The 19,504-nt window shown below is 35.0% G+C and overlaps 1 protein-coding gene across 1 annotated transcript in view; it reads right to left on the reverse strand.

Moving 5' to 3' along the window:
- Positions 1 to 11,328: 11,328 nt before the first annotated feature.
- LOC113239634 (hormone-sensitive lipase) overlaps positions 11,329 to 19,504 on the reverse strand; it is a 37,082-nt gene continuing 28,906 nt past the window's right edge. The window contains exons 13-16 of the mRNA XM_026476696.1: positions 19,273 to 19,365; positions 17,563 to 17,707; positions 15,472 to 15,597; positions 11,329 to 11,647 (exon numbers count right to left, since the gene is read on the reverse strand). Coding sequence (XP_026332481.1) covers positions 11,546 to 11,647; positions 15,472 to 15,597; positions 17,563 to 17,707; positions 19,273 to 19,365 — 466 coding nt within the window. The 3' untranslated portion in view covers positions 11,329 to 11,545. The remainder of the gene's footprint in view (positions 11,648 to 15,471; positions 15,598 to 17,562; positions 17,708 to 19,272; positions 19,366 to 19,504) is intronic.

Here is a 19,504-nt window from a genome sequence, read left to right on the forward strand (position 1 = left end):
TGTTATGTTCACTGCAACTTTTAGGATTAGTATAATAAACATGATTTAACATCATCTAATGTTTTATTTCTATCCTTTTTAATTCACAAAATTGTACACGTCATTTTTAATTATAGTCACTAATGATGTGTGTAAAGAGGATAGAACATGCTTACTTGGTTTAATTCTTGAATTTGACCAATTGTTTTGTTGGCTAAACGTAACTTCATTTTTGGACGAAATGCCTTTTTTATTCTTCAAGCGCAATGTCGGGTAATTAAAGCTTGAAATATTATAATTTGTCACCCCTTTTTAGATATCATAGATTATCACATAATTATTACTAGTAGGTAATTCTGTTTTCTGTGCCTACTCAAATGTTCACATTAATGGAGGTTGCCAGGTTTGAAAATGTAGTCGATATATTTATTCCGAAACCAAACTGTAGGCAGAGAAATCCACTCCACTCTTTCAGTGAATGGGCGTATGGCTGGTATATGTACTATTTAAGGGTGCCAACCCTGATCTCTGCTAGTTCGTCAGACGTGGAGAGAAAGGCGGCAATAGGTATCGTGGTGCCTATAACTATGCTATAACGACTTCTGTAGTCGAGTGCCTTACATGCCGGTTTTCAATGTGGCGCCGATTCTGAGGTCTCGGGTTCTCGGCTACGGCAATGTGGAAAAAAAACTAACTTTTCCATATTGTCTCGGGGTTTGGATGTTTCTTCTAACGTTGTTGTTTCCGATTTTCATAACACTAGGGCTTATAGTTACTTACTTTAAGATCAGAGCAACAGACATGTTGTGTAATATCTATTAATGCTCCTGGCTCAGCAGCTTGTTATATTCAATGACCTTTTTACATAAATCAGCTTGTAATTAGTATCTTAGACATGATTGGGCTGCTAGAATGTTGTAGAAGCTATAGCAGACAAAACATATTTTTGAGGAACTTCGGTGAATAGCCACCTGATCGAACGTATCGCCCTTCAAGACACGGTTCGTATTTTCGTTATCGTAAACCAAACTGATTTAACAAGTTAAAACGTATAAATTTGGATATTTGTCAAGTTTAAGTTCGATGCGAGAGATGCGTACTCGAGATCATATAAACAACAACAAAGGTACCCTGCGGCGCAGCTAGTCATTCTGGGGGACTTCAATGCTCACCATCAAGAATGGTTGTTCCCATATCAGATGACCGATCATGCTGGGAGAGAGACGCGTAAAGTTGCGTTGACGCTAAACCCTTCCCAGCTACTAAGTAGCGCCATAAGGATCCGAGATGTTGAGTCTCGTATGGCTAATTGCTAATATCTTCTGTTAACAACTGATCCAGACCGATACTCAGTGGTTGTGGGTGCCCCATTAGGAACTTCCGACCATTGTCTGATGAAAGCTGTATCCGTACCCGAGCAGGGCCCTAGTGGTATGAGACAGGTTGGCAGATTAGGATGCAATGCGCCATTAGGTTGCTTCATATCCCTGTCAGGCATGCTTTACTTCAGGAGATTCGTCGAGCTCATTGCTAAAGCCTTTGACAGGGCTGGCAAGCAAGCCTTTTAAGCAAGCTTGCCTCTTATGGGCTTCCCAATGACCTTTGCAATTGGATCTCGAATTTTTTGAGGGAACTTTCGGTTCGGGTGGTCTTAGAAGGCTACTCTTCCGAACATCGGGCGATATTTGCCGGAGTTCCTCTGGGTTCCATACTGCAACTCTCTTTCTGCTGCATATCAATGATGTGTTAATACCATCGCGTATGCTGATGGCACCATAGTCCGGTTTTGTCGAGAGTCCATGGTTAGTCGTTTGGATTTGACACTTAAGGCTGTCTCCGATTGGGGCGATGCCAATCTTGTCAAATTGAACGCTATCAAAACGGAAGCGTGTCTATTCTCCACAAAACGGAGTCCCTTTGAGCTAACTCCGAGTTTTCGTGATATACCCATACCGATAGCCAACTGTCTCCGGCTACTTTGAATGGACCTGTCGTCCAATTTTAACTTCGGCAGATACATAGAAACCATGTCCAAAAATGCAGCCAAAAAGCTTGGCATCCTTTCCAGGATGAGGCGCTACTTCGCACCGGGACAGTTGCTTCAGCTGTACCAAGCACAAGTTCGGTCGTGTATCGAGTACTGCTGCCACGTATGGGATGGCTCTGCTACATACCAACTGGCCGCCTTTGATTCAATCGACAAGCGTGCCAAGAGGCTTATAGGTGACTCGGAATTAGTAAAGGCGATGTTGCAGAGCCTTGAACACCGCCGTAAAGTTGCCTGCTTATCGGTTTCTACAGAATATATCACGGAGAGTGTGTGAGGGAATTACACGAATTCATTCCGCCTTCCCCTTTCATCATCGGGGGACCTGAACCTGACATACGCTTCTACATTTATACGGCGAACGCCTATGGAGTGGAATTCTCTGCCTGCAGACTTGTTCACTGAACGTTATATATAACTTGGACCTTTTCAAGGCGAGAATGAATAGGTATTATTTAGGTGTGCATGCTCCATCGTTAACTTCATCGTCACTCTCCATCAGGTGAGATGGAAGTCAAATGCGCACTTATTTTTTAATAAAAAAAAGGAAAGCGCAAATACCTAAAGAGTAAAATTTTGTGGTCGTGCCGTTCACGATTCTTTCCCTGATTTCTTTTTCATCATTACTGGATTACAACAGATTCTCCGTTGCTTAAAAGTGTCAACGCAGCACCCTTCACCTCTACAACAAAGGTCCAGCTACAAGTTAACAAATAAAACCGAATAAAATAATCATTAATTTATTTGAAATACTTCATAGTAATTAATTAACATAACACATTTTGAAATAAGTGAATCATATCGTATTGATTCTTGACTTCATCTTTGGTCATTATAGTACGTTCAACTCAATGTACATACTCAATATAACAATCCCTTTAAAGTAAGGCCAATGTTAGTCTAATTCCATATACTGGATGTACACAAAGGTCATATAAAACTTTAGGTGCTTATTCTACTTCATAATGGTAGAGGAACCGGCCGAATACAACCAAAGTACAAAGAGACGAAAACGAAAATTCTAAGGTTCCTACAGATTTGTTCAATATTTGGCGATCGCCGGTCGTTATTGTTGCCGATGTAGTGTGGTTTGACGATCAATAGGTGCTCACGATTTTTGGCGCTCGTTATTGTCGCTTAATATGCCCCGTGTTCTGACGTTCAATATTTCAGTTAAGACTGTTAGCCATCGATGTGTCAAGGTTAAAACCGAACAAATTTGTAGGCACTTATGCCTAATTTTAATTCTACAATGCTGATTGACAAAAAATACAATGTCGATCGTATGTTGCTTACATATTGACTCGATTTTGTTCGGTTACGCGTGTCACTCGACAAAAATACGACGTGGATCGTTTCTTGTCTACACATTACTCGATTTTGTTTGATCACACGTGCTGATCGTCAAAAAATCGAGCAAATCCGTAGGCACCTATGTATATGCTGAGATTGTAGTACGTAAAAGTCTATGCTACATGGAAAAGGCGTGTAAGATGATGTAATTTCATACTTTTTGCATAGAACACAGCCACTATGTACATACAAATCGGGAATATAAATGAAATGTCCCTAAAAGTTTTACTTTACCTTTGTAATACACATTGTATTTACTAGTATTTGAAAACAATTTATTCAATGAAATTTTCATGTATTTAAAATATTGTGATGATTTTTATCACTTAAAAGTACAATTATACGTATCAGCACAAGTTAAGACTGCATATATATTTTTTATTTCGTGCAAGAACATCGAAAGCGCCAAGTCTAGGACAAACCTAAATTATTTTTATTTACTTAATTTAGAAGATACCTAAATAAATTTTAAAAGCTGGTACGGCGTTTACAATGGATGTTTAAATTTTCTTGGGACAATGTACCAAACGTTTGGGATCTTATTTGATTTTAAATTCGGGACCTAATCGTGTATAAGACGTATTTTATTTACTTCGACGTTCCCTCGACACCCTTCCAGACCATGGGCGTTGCAGTACGTCCGAAACGTCGAGGTAAATAAAAGACGTATTATACACGACTAAGTCCCGAATTTAAAATCAAATAATGTGTGAAAATCGTGAAAGTTTAAAACAGTTCAGGATCTTGTTTGAATATTCGGTATAAAGTACCCATATATTATTTTTGGAGAGCTTTCTGTAAAGGATTGGCGCTTACTATATCATTCTAGGGAAGATATGCAATACTCTTTACTTGTACCACATTATACGCTACAATGAGATTCAATAATTTGGTTTATTCTATAAAAATATCAATAAATTTTATACAATTCCATTTCTTACACAAACAACATAGTAGGTACAATACGTTTTTATACATTGTATTTAATTGTTCATAATTTATTCTCGTTCATTTTAGAATACTGTTATGCTTTTACAAAGCTTCAAATCACTATCACAGACTTAGTTTACAAATTGCGTTTAAAACAAATTATCTGAAATTTGAATTTGATATTAAATATTTTGTAAAAGGCATTGACTTACAATTATATGGACGTCGGGTCCGCGCTAAAAAGTGTCCGCACTTGTAAGGCGCTAAAATGGTATACAGAGCGCCAAACTCCGCTTTAGTCTTCATTTGTTCTACTGACAGCGCGATACTGCGTTGACAGTACAATTTAAATTTCGAATAGGTTGACTTGGGACATTTTTTTCGTGGTTTTTGTATTAGACCCGTCGTCCATTTATTTGTAAGTCAATGGTAAAAGGGGTTAATTTTCTAACATTATACTCGCAAAACGTGTATTTTGTTTACAGTCGATTTCACAATCACCCTGTGCAGATTGCTGACAAATACACGATTTTTATTAAATAATAAACTTAGGAATTATGCTAACTGTCCAGTCTCAGTTTTGCTATTGCAGAGTTCCTTTCGCAATTGTTACACATAGGAAATGAAACAAATTTTTACGAATTTAAATCGAATATATTTGTTTGTATAAATTTACATAAGGGCCCGAAATGTTGGTTTGTTGGTGAAAAACAAATATACGTGATTTGGATCCGAAAAAATAGTGTCATTTCATATTGATGTTACATAGTTTCAAAGTAAATATAAGTTTGCAATACACTGATATGTTATATTAAAGTTGACTTCAAAGCATTTTAAATGGATACACGATAATAAAGATAAAAGTGTTAAAAATAACATAAAATTATAATTTTTTACGTTTAGATTTGGAGACTCACCCCTCATGTGAATCTCAATCTAATTTAGAAAATTTTTATGTTCATGCAATAAGAGCTAAAAGGACGTCGCGAGTTTTGCTTCCGTTCGGATCGCCGCACGATGGGCCCAAATGGATAATTCTTGGACATAGAAATAACTTGTGGAGTATCGAGCAAATTTTTTTTATGTGATATATAATAACATTCCTAACAACTTTTATTCTTGTACAATTCTTGAAAAGTTGATAGTTTCGGAGAAAAAAATAATAATTATTTTTATGCATGGAGGAATATACATTTTATATTTTATCTTGAAATATATGAAAATGTAATGTGCTTGGGTTACTTACAATATACATAGTTTTCTATGTAGAAAAAAATTATCCGTCTGCATGTACTTGCGGCTTTGTAAGTAAAAGGTGCGGCAAAATTGTCAACTTTTTTATGTACTTTTTGAAAAAAATACATGAGCTTCGACTAAAGAAAAATTAATTTTAGTGTAATTTAGAGAGTGTTATAACTATAACATGAAAGTTAAGTAGAAACTAGTATATTGTGTTAAAAAATAAATAACAATCCTAAAAATTTGCCCCTTTTTACTCGTAAAACCGCAAGTACCTGCAGATGGATTTTTTTTTTCTTCATAGAGAATGATTGGACCTATACTGCAAAAAAAAAACCACACACATTACATTTTTCTATATTTCGAGATAAAAAAGAAAATGTTTATTTCTCCAACCAAAAAAATCTAAAATTTTGTTTCTCTGAAACAATCGGCTTTTCAAGAAATTACATAAGAATAAAAGTTATCAGGAATGTTATTATGTATCATATAAAAAAAGTCAGCTCTGTATTCCTAAAAAATAGCTTGATATTCCACAAGTTATTCATATGTCCAAGAATTATCAATTTGGGCTAACTGTGCGCCGATGCGTAACGCACGACGTCATTTTCGCTATTATTACATGAATATAAAGTTTTTTTCGATTCGTGTCGGTAAGTGTGGTGACGCCCGTTCGCCTTTACAAATAATATATTAAGAGTCGATACTACTTCAGCTCGAATTCAAATTTTTCCCATATTAACGTTTCATTTTGCTTGGGTCCAGCGGCGGAGATACTGGTTTTATTTCTGAAGTTATTTTTTTACAAACGAAATTAAAGCCATTTGTAAAATGTGCATAATATACGTGATCTATTTAGTTCACTTGATATTTAAAAAATCATTGGTATATGTAAATTACCTATTGAATACAGCGGTTTTCTTGTAAAATTTCGAGGCAACTTTGTACACACCGTATAGTAATCAATGTATATCCTCAATTTTAATATATATTTGTTCTAAAGTGATTGATTCAACACTTTCACTGTTATGCGGAATCAAACAAAGCCATTTGAGTTTGTATAGACTCTTAACCACTTGGGAAAACTAAACAAACTTTATAATTGTGGTAAATTTCAAGGTATAGAGCATTCGACAATATAGTGGCACTACTACAATTGAAAGATATAAAAATTTGCAAGGCAAGCTAGTGTATAAGTCAACCAAATTGACAATTGAAAATAATTCACTCATGATGATTTTTGTTGGTTTACATAGGGTTGGGGGTGTGTAAAATTTGAACAAGAACCCTTTTCGTCTTTTGCAAGTCTTTAGCAATCTACTTGTACTAGCGTAATTCTGCCCCCTTTGTCGTAACCAATGGTTGGAAAAAGGTGTTCCAGATATATAGATACTTGTACAGATATAGCTACAAGGAGCGACATAGAGTTGTTAAAACCACCAAATATTAACTAATTATTATTTCGAATTTCGGATTTCCGGAAATGGTTTTACTGCATCCTAAGACAAAACTACTGACCTACAAAGATGAAGTTGGATTTTAAAGTAATGCTAATGGTGCCATGAAAAAAATGCAGTAGATAGCTGACCTTTTACCAAAAGCAGAGAAAAATAAGTAACGAGAATGTTCACTCTCCGCCCCTCCCTACCTTTAGATACCGCACCGCGTCCCGTATATTGTCGGTCACATTGATGGAGCGGTAACAAGGCTGTCAGTCATCTACTGCATTTTTTTACATGGCACCATTAGAATTACTTTAAAATCCAACTTCGACTTCCTAGATCACTAGTTTGTCCTACGATGCAGTAAAACCATCCGGAAATCCGGAATTCGAAAAAGTAATTAATTAATTTTTTTTGGCGTTAACAACTCTATGTTGCTGCTTGTAGCTATGTCTATACATGTATCTATATGTCCACCCCCCCCTACGTAAAGTATCGTATGTCGAAATTGCCAGGTTAACAGGGGAGCGTTTTAAAGTTTTGAATTCACTGAAATGAGCATAACATGTGACTTTAGCATTTCTCAGTTTTATTCAGCAAAGCTAGTTACTCACAAAGAGTATTGTAAAATCCTAGATATCGGTTAGGACAAACTAGTGATCGACATGTGCAACCCTTGTTCCGACCATTGGTCATAAGTAACACTTTTGCATTTCGGTAAATTTCAAAATATTGGCATCTAAAGCTTTTTACAAAATGTCAATTACGACTGATGACGATTTTGCTTAAAAATAAAACAACGTATATAAAAAACGCTTCCATAGAGTCGAAGATCTTTTTTCGCTGATCCCAGGTATGTTATTAACTAGATTTAGTTAAAAATGTCGATTACGTTAGTTAGAATAGAATATCATTTATTGCAAACCATGGATAATGAGGGCAGAACAGACTGGCGCTAGTACTAAGCTGGGATCCCACTTTGGAGACATTGATAGGTGAATAATTAGGATCATTTATCAATGTCTCCGTATTCATTAAATGATTGCTTCACAAAAATTATTCCATAATCATAATTTCTTAATTGTAATTTAACTTCGGAATTTCGTACAAAAATTCATCAAAAAATATAGCTAACAATCATTGAGCATTTTAATTTTGGATAATTGATAAATAATTTAAGTTATTTCTAATAGTTTTTGTATTTGACTCAACAAAAATAAAAAACAACAGGAATTAACTATCAGGTTTCAAAGTTAGATTATATGTAACAGTCCAAACAATAAAATATCATCAAATATTACTACCCGTGAACAAACACTGTAAAGCTTTTAGTTCATATTAATTGTACTATTCTTTAACAAATTTATTACCTCTCGTACCGTTTGGCATAAAAGACAACACATATCTTATAAAAGACAATACATAATATCTTCGATCATATATACAGGTTGTCATATCGACACTGGAAAGGTTTTTACCTTTCCAGTGACGTCTAACGTGCATTTGGAAAATATAACAGTAATTTGGAAAATATTAAAGGAGAGCAATTTAAAGTACATTATTGCAGAGGCCAGGAAGTAAGGGATTGCTGGACGAGTATGAGTTAAAGGACGAGCGTCAGGGAGGTCGAGTCAAGCAATCCCCGTTCCTGCCGAGGAATGTATAGTATTTTTCTCAAACAATGAGAGGAAATAATAAGACTAAAGAGAAAAAGATGTATAATAGAAAAAGCACCTATGAACACTGGGCAGTTGGTTGTATTTGTTTTTCTTTTGCCTGTTTACATAGTTCATTATTTGTAGGTAGATTTAAAAGTTTAAAGAAGTGGACAGTAATGAATTTCCATACTTTGCATGCCTTGACCGGGAAGAAGTCGTACGGCCTATAAATGACGAACTTTCCGTGTTCGTTCTTTGAAAGTAACGCAAATATTTCAGAGCATGTTTGAGAAAAAGTATGTTTTTTTAAAGAAAAAAAAAACCATAACTAAATTTAAGCTGAAACTGTCTAGCTTCCCATGTAACAAATAAAATTAGAGTTATGATTTTTATTAAAAAATATTTAAATCGCTGTCCTGTAATATTTTTTCAAATGCACGTTAGACGTTTTACCTTTCCAGGGTCGATATACATTGGTAGTCATATATAATAGTGTATACGATCGAAGGCACAGATCCTAAAAATCTTATTAATGTTGATTATTTGAAATCATATTTTTTATTACATAAAAACCACATTCGAATTTGAAAAATTCAGGTAGCGTTAAACCTATTAAAAATAAAAACATTAATTAAGCACATCACATACATTTAAAATATTAAGCATTAAAAAACGAATTGTAACATGTTAATAAATATACCTTAAATTTTAAATTACATTATATTAAGCTACAAAATTAGTAGAATCTTTAGTTCGTTATGTGATGCGTTATACAAATGACGAATAGAATTTGTCATGGTGATTCGATCGCACTAATATTCCGGTCTCCTTGTCATTACTAACGCAATTGCATATATGTAACTTCCGAGATATTGGCACCTGAAGCTTTATTGCTAGTAAAAATTGTCAATGACACTGACTGTGCTTAATAATAAAACTGAAACTAAAATGAGATATAAAAAACCAGAGGGAATTGAAGTTCTCGTTTCGCTGATATGTTAATAACTCAATTTCGTTAAAAATATCATATAGTTATGGTAGTTATGATAAAGATACTGCCCAGTAATATGAGCAAATTTCCATAACGGGTGAAAGAATTAATAGTATACCTCCAGGATTACGAGATACTTTTCTTGATCGCAAACGCGTTTTTAAATTTAATACTTTTTCGTAATTTTAAATAGTATTTCTAGTTTATTTCTAGCTACACAAATACGTTTAAATTAAATAGTTGAAAAATATATCTAATGTACTGTGTATAGGACCACAAAGAACCCAGAATTTAGACACCGAAGACATTATCAATTATATTTTGAAATACACATACATACCTAAAATGCGTACGAGAAAATATCGTAAATGTTAGGAAAGTAACAGATACTGAGATAAATTTTATAGACATATAAATTAATAACAAGATTACATTTTGTAATAACCATTATACTTTAACATAGCGACGATTAAGCAAATACGTCTTACATTCAGGCACAACACATTAAAGCCTTAAGTAAATATTTAACTTCGTACAAAATAGCATAAGACGACTAAAAAACTTAAGTTTCGTGGATCAAGAATTTATTAGGTCGTGTATTATGTCCTATAATAATGTAATGAAATCAATGAATTACAAAATTAATGAGAAATGAGAGATTATCCCGTATAGTAATATAGTTATTCACTAAATGATTATCACTAATTACAGGTTTCTCACCACGATATGAGTTCTTTTTATTTACCCGATATTTCAGAACGTTTACACGGCTCATGGTCACGGGTTAAATGGATTGTTGAGTCAATCCGTGACCATGGAGTGTGTAACAGAAAAATAAACTCATATCGTGGTAAGATACCTGTACTTAGTGACAATAATTTAGTAAATAATATTGTAATGATCTTTTGACTTTTGTACACTATTTTCAGACTTCTAGTTATCCATAGATCTACTTTCACCTCCTAGAATCTTCAATGAATTCTGTCTATATATTGTGGAAATTTATGAACACCTGCCTACATACAAAAGCAATATAGAAATTCTGAAAGTTTTTAGAAGTTGTAAGTATTTCTATTTGAAGCTAAAAGCTAAGAATTTCGTATCGAGTGTTAGTCATCTTTGTACATAAATTATCAGTTTTCTCCATTTACACAGATTTGAATGACAACGAAAATGTTTATATTTAAACAGCAGTCGTTAAAATAGTCGGAAATACATTCATACGTTTCTACACGAAAGACAACATAGAAATCGTCGATAAATATTCATAAGTAGTGCTCGGGATTACAGAGCTTATATTTGGTTTAAAACTATGACATCAATTTAGTATTCAATTTTATAAATATAAGGATAGCATAGGTTGTCTCGTATTATTACCATAATCCCCCGACCGCAACACTGGTGGTGCTTTCGGCGAAAAATATCTAATAATCCAACTGTGCTAGGCCAGCTAATTCCGACATAAGAAATATTAAAGGAAATCCAAAATGAGTAATGTATGTATGTACATAATATGTAATGGATGTATATTTTAATGTTCGAATCAGCTAGCTTTGCGCAGTACACCAGGGTTATCAGGGGAGATTTCGGTAATACTCCGGTTGTCTCAATACCTTTACGGCGTCACCGAACTTTGAGTATCTTTATTTTTTTTTTAATGGATAACATATTTAAGATAGCGGCTACAACAAGCTGCGAATCAGATTACAATTAATAATAATAATGGAGTGTATGGTAGTTGGAAAAGTACAATTTAAAATTTTCGTTTTAATTAGTGTGATGTTACCGCCATAAGAGACAAGGAGACAACCATAATTTTTCTTAACCAATCATAAGTGTAGAAGGCTTCACTCACTTAGTTAACGTGCAAAAAAGTCCTTTAAGTACTACAACAGAGGCCGCACATTCATAACTCCATGTTGTCGTTAGGTGGCGTGTTTTCTAAGTCCAATAGTTGTTTTATTCGCTCTACGCAAAGTTTTGATCCTTCGTTCGCCTCCTTAGCCATCTGGTGGAGAAAATTTATATGGGTTTAAGGTATATAGCTATCTCAAAGCCTGGTCTAGTCAACACGTCTCAGGCTTCAGTGATCATCCGGTGGTACCAACGGGCATTTATTTGGAATCGATATGATGTCTCGCGCACTTTCTATGGCTGAGATTTATAAAACGAACTTTAAGCAAAAATTACGAAGTTAATTCAAAATTTCATTTAACTTGGACAATTATTGTACAATTAAATGCATGCTTAGCCATTTTTGCCTAATCGAAGTCAAAATTCGTTTTAGAAGACTCTGCTTTAGTGTTGCTGAAATCTGATCCCCTACGCGATAGCGGACGCGTCTAGACGGCGCTTTAAGCTCGAAATCGTCATAATTAGTACTAATGATGTATCTGCCTTATGGCATGCACTATCACATGGGTGACAAAGATGATATCAAATCATAGTTTACCACGTTGATTTAAATCAAAGGATTATTTTCACAATCTTGCACTTGTATTAATTCTGAGACAATATATCAGTTTTCTTTTTGATGTAACAATTAAATAAAACAAATCAAAAGTCTATAGCAATCAAAATATGCTCTGGCCACACATCGGCGGCCGCGGCATCGTTTCGGACACGGGAATTTTTGTAATGTACGAGTTTATATAAACTCGTTATAAATTCCCGTCTCCGGAACACTTCCGCAGCCGCCTCTTTGTGGCCAAGGGGTCCATTTTCGTTCTACGTCGGACATCCGTTCGAAACAATTAATGTCAAATAAGTAATACTCGACCAAATTAAAAGACGCATGATGCGAATGAAGCTTCATACTTGACATTGTCTTTTGACTTGATCGAGTACGTGAGGCGCACTAAAGTTTCCGGAATGAATAAGAATAAAATACTATAAATGGTCAGAAATGAATTTATTGTTTCTCAAAATATTCTGCGTTAGCGTTAATGCACTTTTTCATACGAATGAACAAATTTTGAAAACGTTTATGCCACTCCTCCGTGACAATCTCTGAAACATATTTTTCATACTCTCCGACAGCTTCTTTAGGTGATAAAAATCGTTGACCGCGTAACTGGTCCTTAATTTTTGGAAATAAATAAAAGACACAGTGTCAGGTCGGGACTTTACGCGAGACGGCTCATAAGGTCAACGTTGTTCACCTTCAAAAATTCATTTGTCTGTTCGGCCGTGTAAGAACTGGCATCATCGTGGTGCAAGATGATACGGCATTTACGGTTATTTTTACGGAGTTTATCAATAACTTCCGGCAAACAAATGGTCGTGTACCAATCACTAATCACGTTACAACGATTTTCAGCAAAGCAACCGTAGCCACGTGACAAGTTTTATTAAAAAAAGAAACAATCATCCGCTTAGAGGCACTTTGCACTCGCGCCATGTTGGTTGGTTTCGGCTCATCTCGTAAGACCCATACGCTCGATTGCTGCTTTGTTTTGGGATCGTAACTATAAATCCGTGTTTCGTCACCTGTTACTATGTCCCCATTGACCTACCAACAAATGGACGTCGGATCTAACACAAAAACCACGATCTAACGAAAAAAATGTCCGAAGTTAACCTATACAAACGTAGTGAGATGTAACGAAATATAAAAAACTAAAACATTTAATTTAAATTGTAACGTCATTGCAGTAGTGCCTAATTTTGCTTGCAACAATTTAAGGGCCCGAAAGCACCATATTCAGCTACTACTGGAAATTTAACAAAATGCACCATATTTAGCTTCGACTGAAAATTACTTGAACACAAGAGTAATGGAGTAAGTAGCCTTTGTCGTAAATATTAATTAATTTTTATATGTCGAATTTTGTACAAATTCACTTAGAGAAATAACAAAGAGTTGGGCAGATACATACATACACATATTACTGTAAATGTGAAAATAAGCGTGTACTATAAGAAATGTACCGATATTCCAACTAAACGTAAACTCAAATATCCGTAATTCCGAAAACCGATTTATAATAAAACCGTTACGCTTTCGAGTAATTTTGATGCTTTTCCCAAAGACAAAATTAGCTTTTGTCTCTATCTTCGTCTTTTGTATCTAAAAAAATATATTTGACATTGTGAAAATTCTAGCTAACGTTATTTCGGGCAAATGTATTTTCTGTCTTCTGATAGGTAATCCCAAACCGTAAAGCGAGTACAACATTATTTTGTTAGTTATTGCTAACGTTTAATAAAAAATCATTTTAAAAATAAAATTAAAATCAAAGCGACTCTATAGTTTCTTTGTTCTAAATATTTCAATCGCTTGTGGTTCGAACAATTAAAAATGACCAAGAAGTTTTAAGCTTCTTGAAATTGACGTAATAGGTGTCTTTCCAACTTTTGCGCATGCAATGTGTCGAAAAAGGACAGTTAGCTATTTGATTATTTTGTGTGCTTTTGTAATTTATATTTACGATTCATTTATATATAAATTAAATACTACAAAACCGTACAAAATAACACTTTTAAATGTGATCTGTGATAACACAATATATTTATTTGGTGAAAATATGATACAAAATCCTGTATTTACACTTTTGCAGTAATTTTAGAAGTTATTATTATTGGTACTGCATAATTGACAACCGCGCTGTCAGTCGAACAAACGAAGACTGTTGCGCGATTGACGCTCTGTACAAGATTTTAACGCCCTTAGGTGCGGACACTTTTTAGCGCGAATCCGACGTCCAGTTATTGGTAGGTCAATCAATGTATGTCCCACACCAAAATTTACGGTCCTTCGTTGAATCTGGTAAGCACGGCATTGCACCAAGAGACGCGATCCGTTTTTTGAGTTCAGTCAAATTGTGTGGGATCCACCGAGAGCACAGCTTTTTCACACCCAAATGTTTGTGTAGTATTGATTGTATTTGACTCATGCCTATGCCTAAAGATGCCCGAATCTAATGGTATGTGTCACATGCCTGTCTGTTTTGAACATACGGCGCACAGCATCGATGTTTTTGTTGTTCACAGCAGTGGACGGGCGACTATCACGAAATTCGTCACTAAGAATCACACGACCGCGCTTGAATTCTGCAAACCAGCTATAAATAGTCGTCTTGAATAGTGCTTCATCACCAAAAGCAGTTTGAAGCCGAAAGAAGCTCCGCTGAGCTGTTATATTACACTTAAAGTTGTAGAAAATCATACTACGAAAATTTTCACGAGTTAAATCCATGGTGATGTAGACAACCAATTTCTAAAATGACGCCACAATGTAAAAACAAGTGACAGTTAGATGAAACAAACTGTATTCTACAGCCATTTCCATTACATACAGAGTTCCATTTTCAAATGTTGTAATTACTTTTTAAATATTGTTTTGTAGGTGACCAGTTCCGGAAACTTATAGTTAGACCTTTGTATTACTTATTTGACGGTAATTGTTTCGAAAGGATGTCGGACTTAGAACGAGAGTAGACCCCCTGAGCATTATTGTTCATTTATGCTTTGGTTAATTACACATTTTAAAGATTTGATTAAATTAAAGAATAATAGTCTATATATAGTCACACACGGGCACAGGCCTCCTCTCACTGTGAGAGGACTTGACCTATAGTTCCCACGCCGGTCCGGAGTCGGAACTTCACACACATAGTTAAATTGCTTTGCAGATATGTGCAGTTTTCCTCACGATGTTTTCCTTCGCCGAAAAGGTCACTTGGTAAATTGCAAATTAAATTTCGCACATAAATTTAAATAAAAACTCGGAGCACGGATTCGTACCCACGACCATCGGCTTGAGAAGCATTGGGTCAAATCATTAGGCCACCACGGGTGTCTCTGAAAATAAATTGTTACAACAAAACTTACCAGGGAAAAATTGAGGAAACCATGCGGGAGACCTTCGAGCACATCAATCCCGACAATATTACCAAGCTTCTTCAGTTTTTTGGCGAACATTACGCAGTCGTCCAGACACGGGTCAAGGTGTACTGTCTGTTTATAAAACGTTTTTTTAAAACATACATTTTAAATACCTACACATTTTATTTTATTTGTTATCGGCTCACGATTGTCTACAATCTTACCAGAAATTGTAGATAGAATTTCGCCTAGAAACCTGCTCGCTCTGCCTTAAGAATCGATACTACCTCAACTCGAAATCAAAGTTTTCCCGTACTAATAAGGTTCAATTTGCTTAGGCCGAGCGGCAGGGACACTGGCTTTATTTCAGAATTTATTTTTTTTACAAACGAAATTAAAGCCATTTGAAAAATGTTTATCGTATAGTATACGTTTTCTATTTAGTTCAGTTGATATAAAAAAAAATCATTGGTGTCATTGACTTACAAATAAATGGACGACGGGTCTAATACAAAAACCACGAAAAAAATGTCCCAAGTCAACCTATTCGAAATTTAAACTGTAATGTTATCGCAGTATCGCGTTGTCAGTCGAACAAATGAAGACTAAAGCGGAGTTTGGCGCTCTGTATACGATTTTAGCGCCTTACAAGTGCAGACACTTTTTAGCGCGGACCCGACGTCCATATAATTGTAAGTCAATGATTGGTGTCAATCAAAGTACCTATTGAATACAGCGGTTTTCTTGTAAAATTTCGAGGCAAGTTTGTATTTTATTTCTATAGTGAACATTTTTACTAATCGTGTTTTTACACCGTATAGTAATCAGAGTATACCTTAATTGTACTATATATTTTTTCCAAAGTAATTGAATGGACCAGTGTAACTTGAGCTTTGCTGTAATGGGCGTAAATTGTTAAATTACATATTTAATATTTAATTACCGATGAAATGTGATTCCCTTTGTTTTGTAATTAGATGTTTTGCTGTTTTTCCTACACCATCGAATGGAACAGCCTCCATTGTTAGAGATATTATCTTTATTACAATAAATATGGAATATTTTTGGAATATACGGAGACGTACACGCAAGTCAGTTGTTAGCGCAGTATTATTTTTGTTTTCTAATTTGTGATTTCTGTGCAAACGAAAGTTGATATTTAAAAGTTATATAAGGCCCATGTGCCCGATGAGTTCCCAGTGATGGATGGCCCTTATTTCGTCTCTCTTTCTGGTTATATACTCGGTGTGCGGTATCTATTAAAGCCATTTGAAGTTGTCTTTGAACTCTAAATATATTCAGGTTTTATCGTTCGAGAAATAAATAATCAACATTAACATTATCAATCGGAATACTCAAGTATTGTAGGTAGTATTAACAAAGTATTATTCAGGTCAAGGACATTTTTATAAATTCTTTGATGTAATAATTATCAATAAAGATAACTCAGTTGTTAAGATTCTAGATATAAAGAAGTTTGCTTATTGCTTTACGACAGGCGCTGCAGTACATTCTTACAATTTTAAATTTTCGAGTAAGTTAATAATTACAATTAGATTTCGTTTGTTTTTAAGGAAATGCTATGGAGAAGTAGGTACAGTCTAATTTAAGAAGTCAATCAATTTCAACTGTTTCCGATATTAAATAAATTTAGAAGAAACGGAAAACTGCCATTGAATAGTGAAATTCTCTTTGCATTTTTGCTAAGCTAGCGTCTTTTCACACGAATTTAAAAAAAATACGTTTTTTAACCGACTTCAAAATCGTGAGCCGATTTATATGATTATTTTTATGTTGGAAAGGGGGTATCTCAGTTGTGGTTTCATTCAAATTTGAAGAAAATATTCCACCTCTAAGGGTGGCAAACTGGGGCATGAATTCGATTTATTGGATTTCACCAATTTTCCGTTAACCGATTGCAATAAAACTTGGCAAATAGATGTAATTCCTCAAACTTTTAAGGTCTTTTTTTATACAAAAAGTTATAACTATTTATTCTGTGAATTTAAAGCTTGTTCCCTTTTTATTTTTAAGCTATTTGTTTCATACATACAATATTAGTTTTAAATGGTTTTAGTAAGTACTTAATACTCTTACCAATATTCTAACGGGCGGAAACTTGCTCAACAGGGTCTCATCAGCCCAGTACGGAGACAGGAATGGGTCGCGTGGTACAGAGAATATGAATTCGTCTGATGGACTCCGCGCTATCAAAGCGTCCAGGTTTGTTCTTACTGCTAGCCTGTAAATGTTACTTATGTCAATTAGGCATACTAAGATTAGCCTGTTTTATATACATATAGACTGCTGTCCTTGAAAATCTGCTTGACGTTCAGTGTGAAATGTAAATGAAATTGCTACTCTGCGAACCAGAAGGCTATGTACGAAATAGCGTTCACTGGGCTCAAACAAAATGGCAGGGCTTGTTTTATTATTTTTTCATGCAGTTCATTTCCCCACCCTTCCTCCGCATAAAATTTGTTAAATAAATAACACAAGCGCAACGTCAGTCACAAACACCACCACCAAAAATGTAGTCTACATATGTTTAAGAGGCATCCTCAGGAGTAGTTGATTGTTCGACGACCGGCCATTTTGCACGATTCAGCCTTGACTGTAACGCCTGAATCTATTAATTACTGAACTTCAGAAACTTAAACATAGACAAATTAAAAATTCGACATTTCTCTTTGAAGGTATCTTTCTAATTAGACGTTAGAGCGGTCACACACGGCTACTTTCAGCAGGGATGCACTAACGATACAGTCGCTAATCGTCTACCTTTACACACGCGCGCGATTTTAAGCAGCGATACAAGCGCGCGACCGCATCGATACAAATGTGCGATTGCATCATTGCTAAATGTCACCGTGTGTAACCACTCCTAGGGTTGTATTCCAGAACTCTACTCAATGCAGGTCTAATCAAGTCAGGACTTGAGTATGGTTTAAAGCACTAGAAATCAAACTCAAGTCCTTGCCATTAGGGTCGTCTTTCCAGTACTTGAAATCACACTCAAGTCCTGACTTGAGCATTGAGTAGAGTTCTGGAATACGACCCTTAGGCTTATGATGAAAGGACGTGCCAAAAAAGTTGGATTGGTTATAACGAGGGTGTCGGTAACTAAGCGATTAGCATTCTGTTTTTTATACTTTTGCATGTTTTTGTGCTGCTTATGACCAGCAGTACGACAGTTTGTTTTTGTGCACGCAAAAATGAATAAATGAACAATTGAATATATTTCCCTTACATACATTTTTAACTTAACATGATAAGGTGACCTTTGACTTGAGTTATCTCGGATCACAGATCGAAATTTCATTCACAATTTTAATTCAACTCAACTTTCATTCTCACTGGTTTAGGAATGGTCTACTAACACGTTTTCCTAAATTTAATAGTAAAGTTTCATGGTGTTCCTTTAATTTAAGATATTACGTTACTTAGCAGGAATTAATCCTGTTGTGGGCTACAAAACATTAAATTACTAAACAAATAAAAAATAAACCTTTTGAGTGAGTTCGCGTGTTGGTTATTCTTAACAGTGCAAAACAACATTTACTACCCCAAACTGTTATATTGACCCTTTAGTTCAGTACCTCAAAATATATGCTGTTTTTTTCCACATTTGGTTGCTTCGACAAGGCAAACTATTTTTAAAAGTCGTTCAATGAGTATTGCTCACTTTTAAAAATAAAATAATGTATCCATGAATCAAAATATTCTTTTCACATTATTTAAAGTCCTTTACCTCCGCGTCTCAGTTGTGGAACATCCTACATATTTAAAAAAAAAACGATAACTTACTCTTCTTGTGTGGGTCTGATGGAATTTGATCCTGTGATATAAGCGAACCTTGATGACATCGCACCCATAATACCAGTTGCAGCTTCACTTAATCTGAAATAAACCGAATTTACATACAATTACTTAATTTTGTAATACAACAAAAATACTAACTCTAGACAATAAACTAGCATAGACAATGGACCTTCACTCGCGTCCGAAACTCCATACACAGTCGGACGTCTATTGCGAG

Source organism: Hyposmocoma kahamanoa, unplaced genomic scaffold, assembly GCF_003589595.1.
Source record: "Hyposmocoma kahamanoa isolate Upper Pololo Valley unplaced genomic scaffold, ASM358959v1 114, whole genome shotgun sequence".
Classification (NCBI taxonomy): domain Eukaryota; kingdom Metazoa; phylum Arthropoda; class Insecta; order Lepidoptera; family Cosmopterigidae; genus Hyposmocoma; species Hyposmocoma kahamanoa.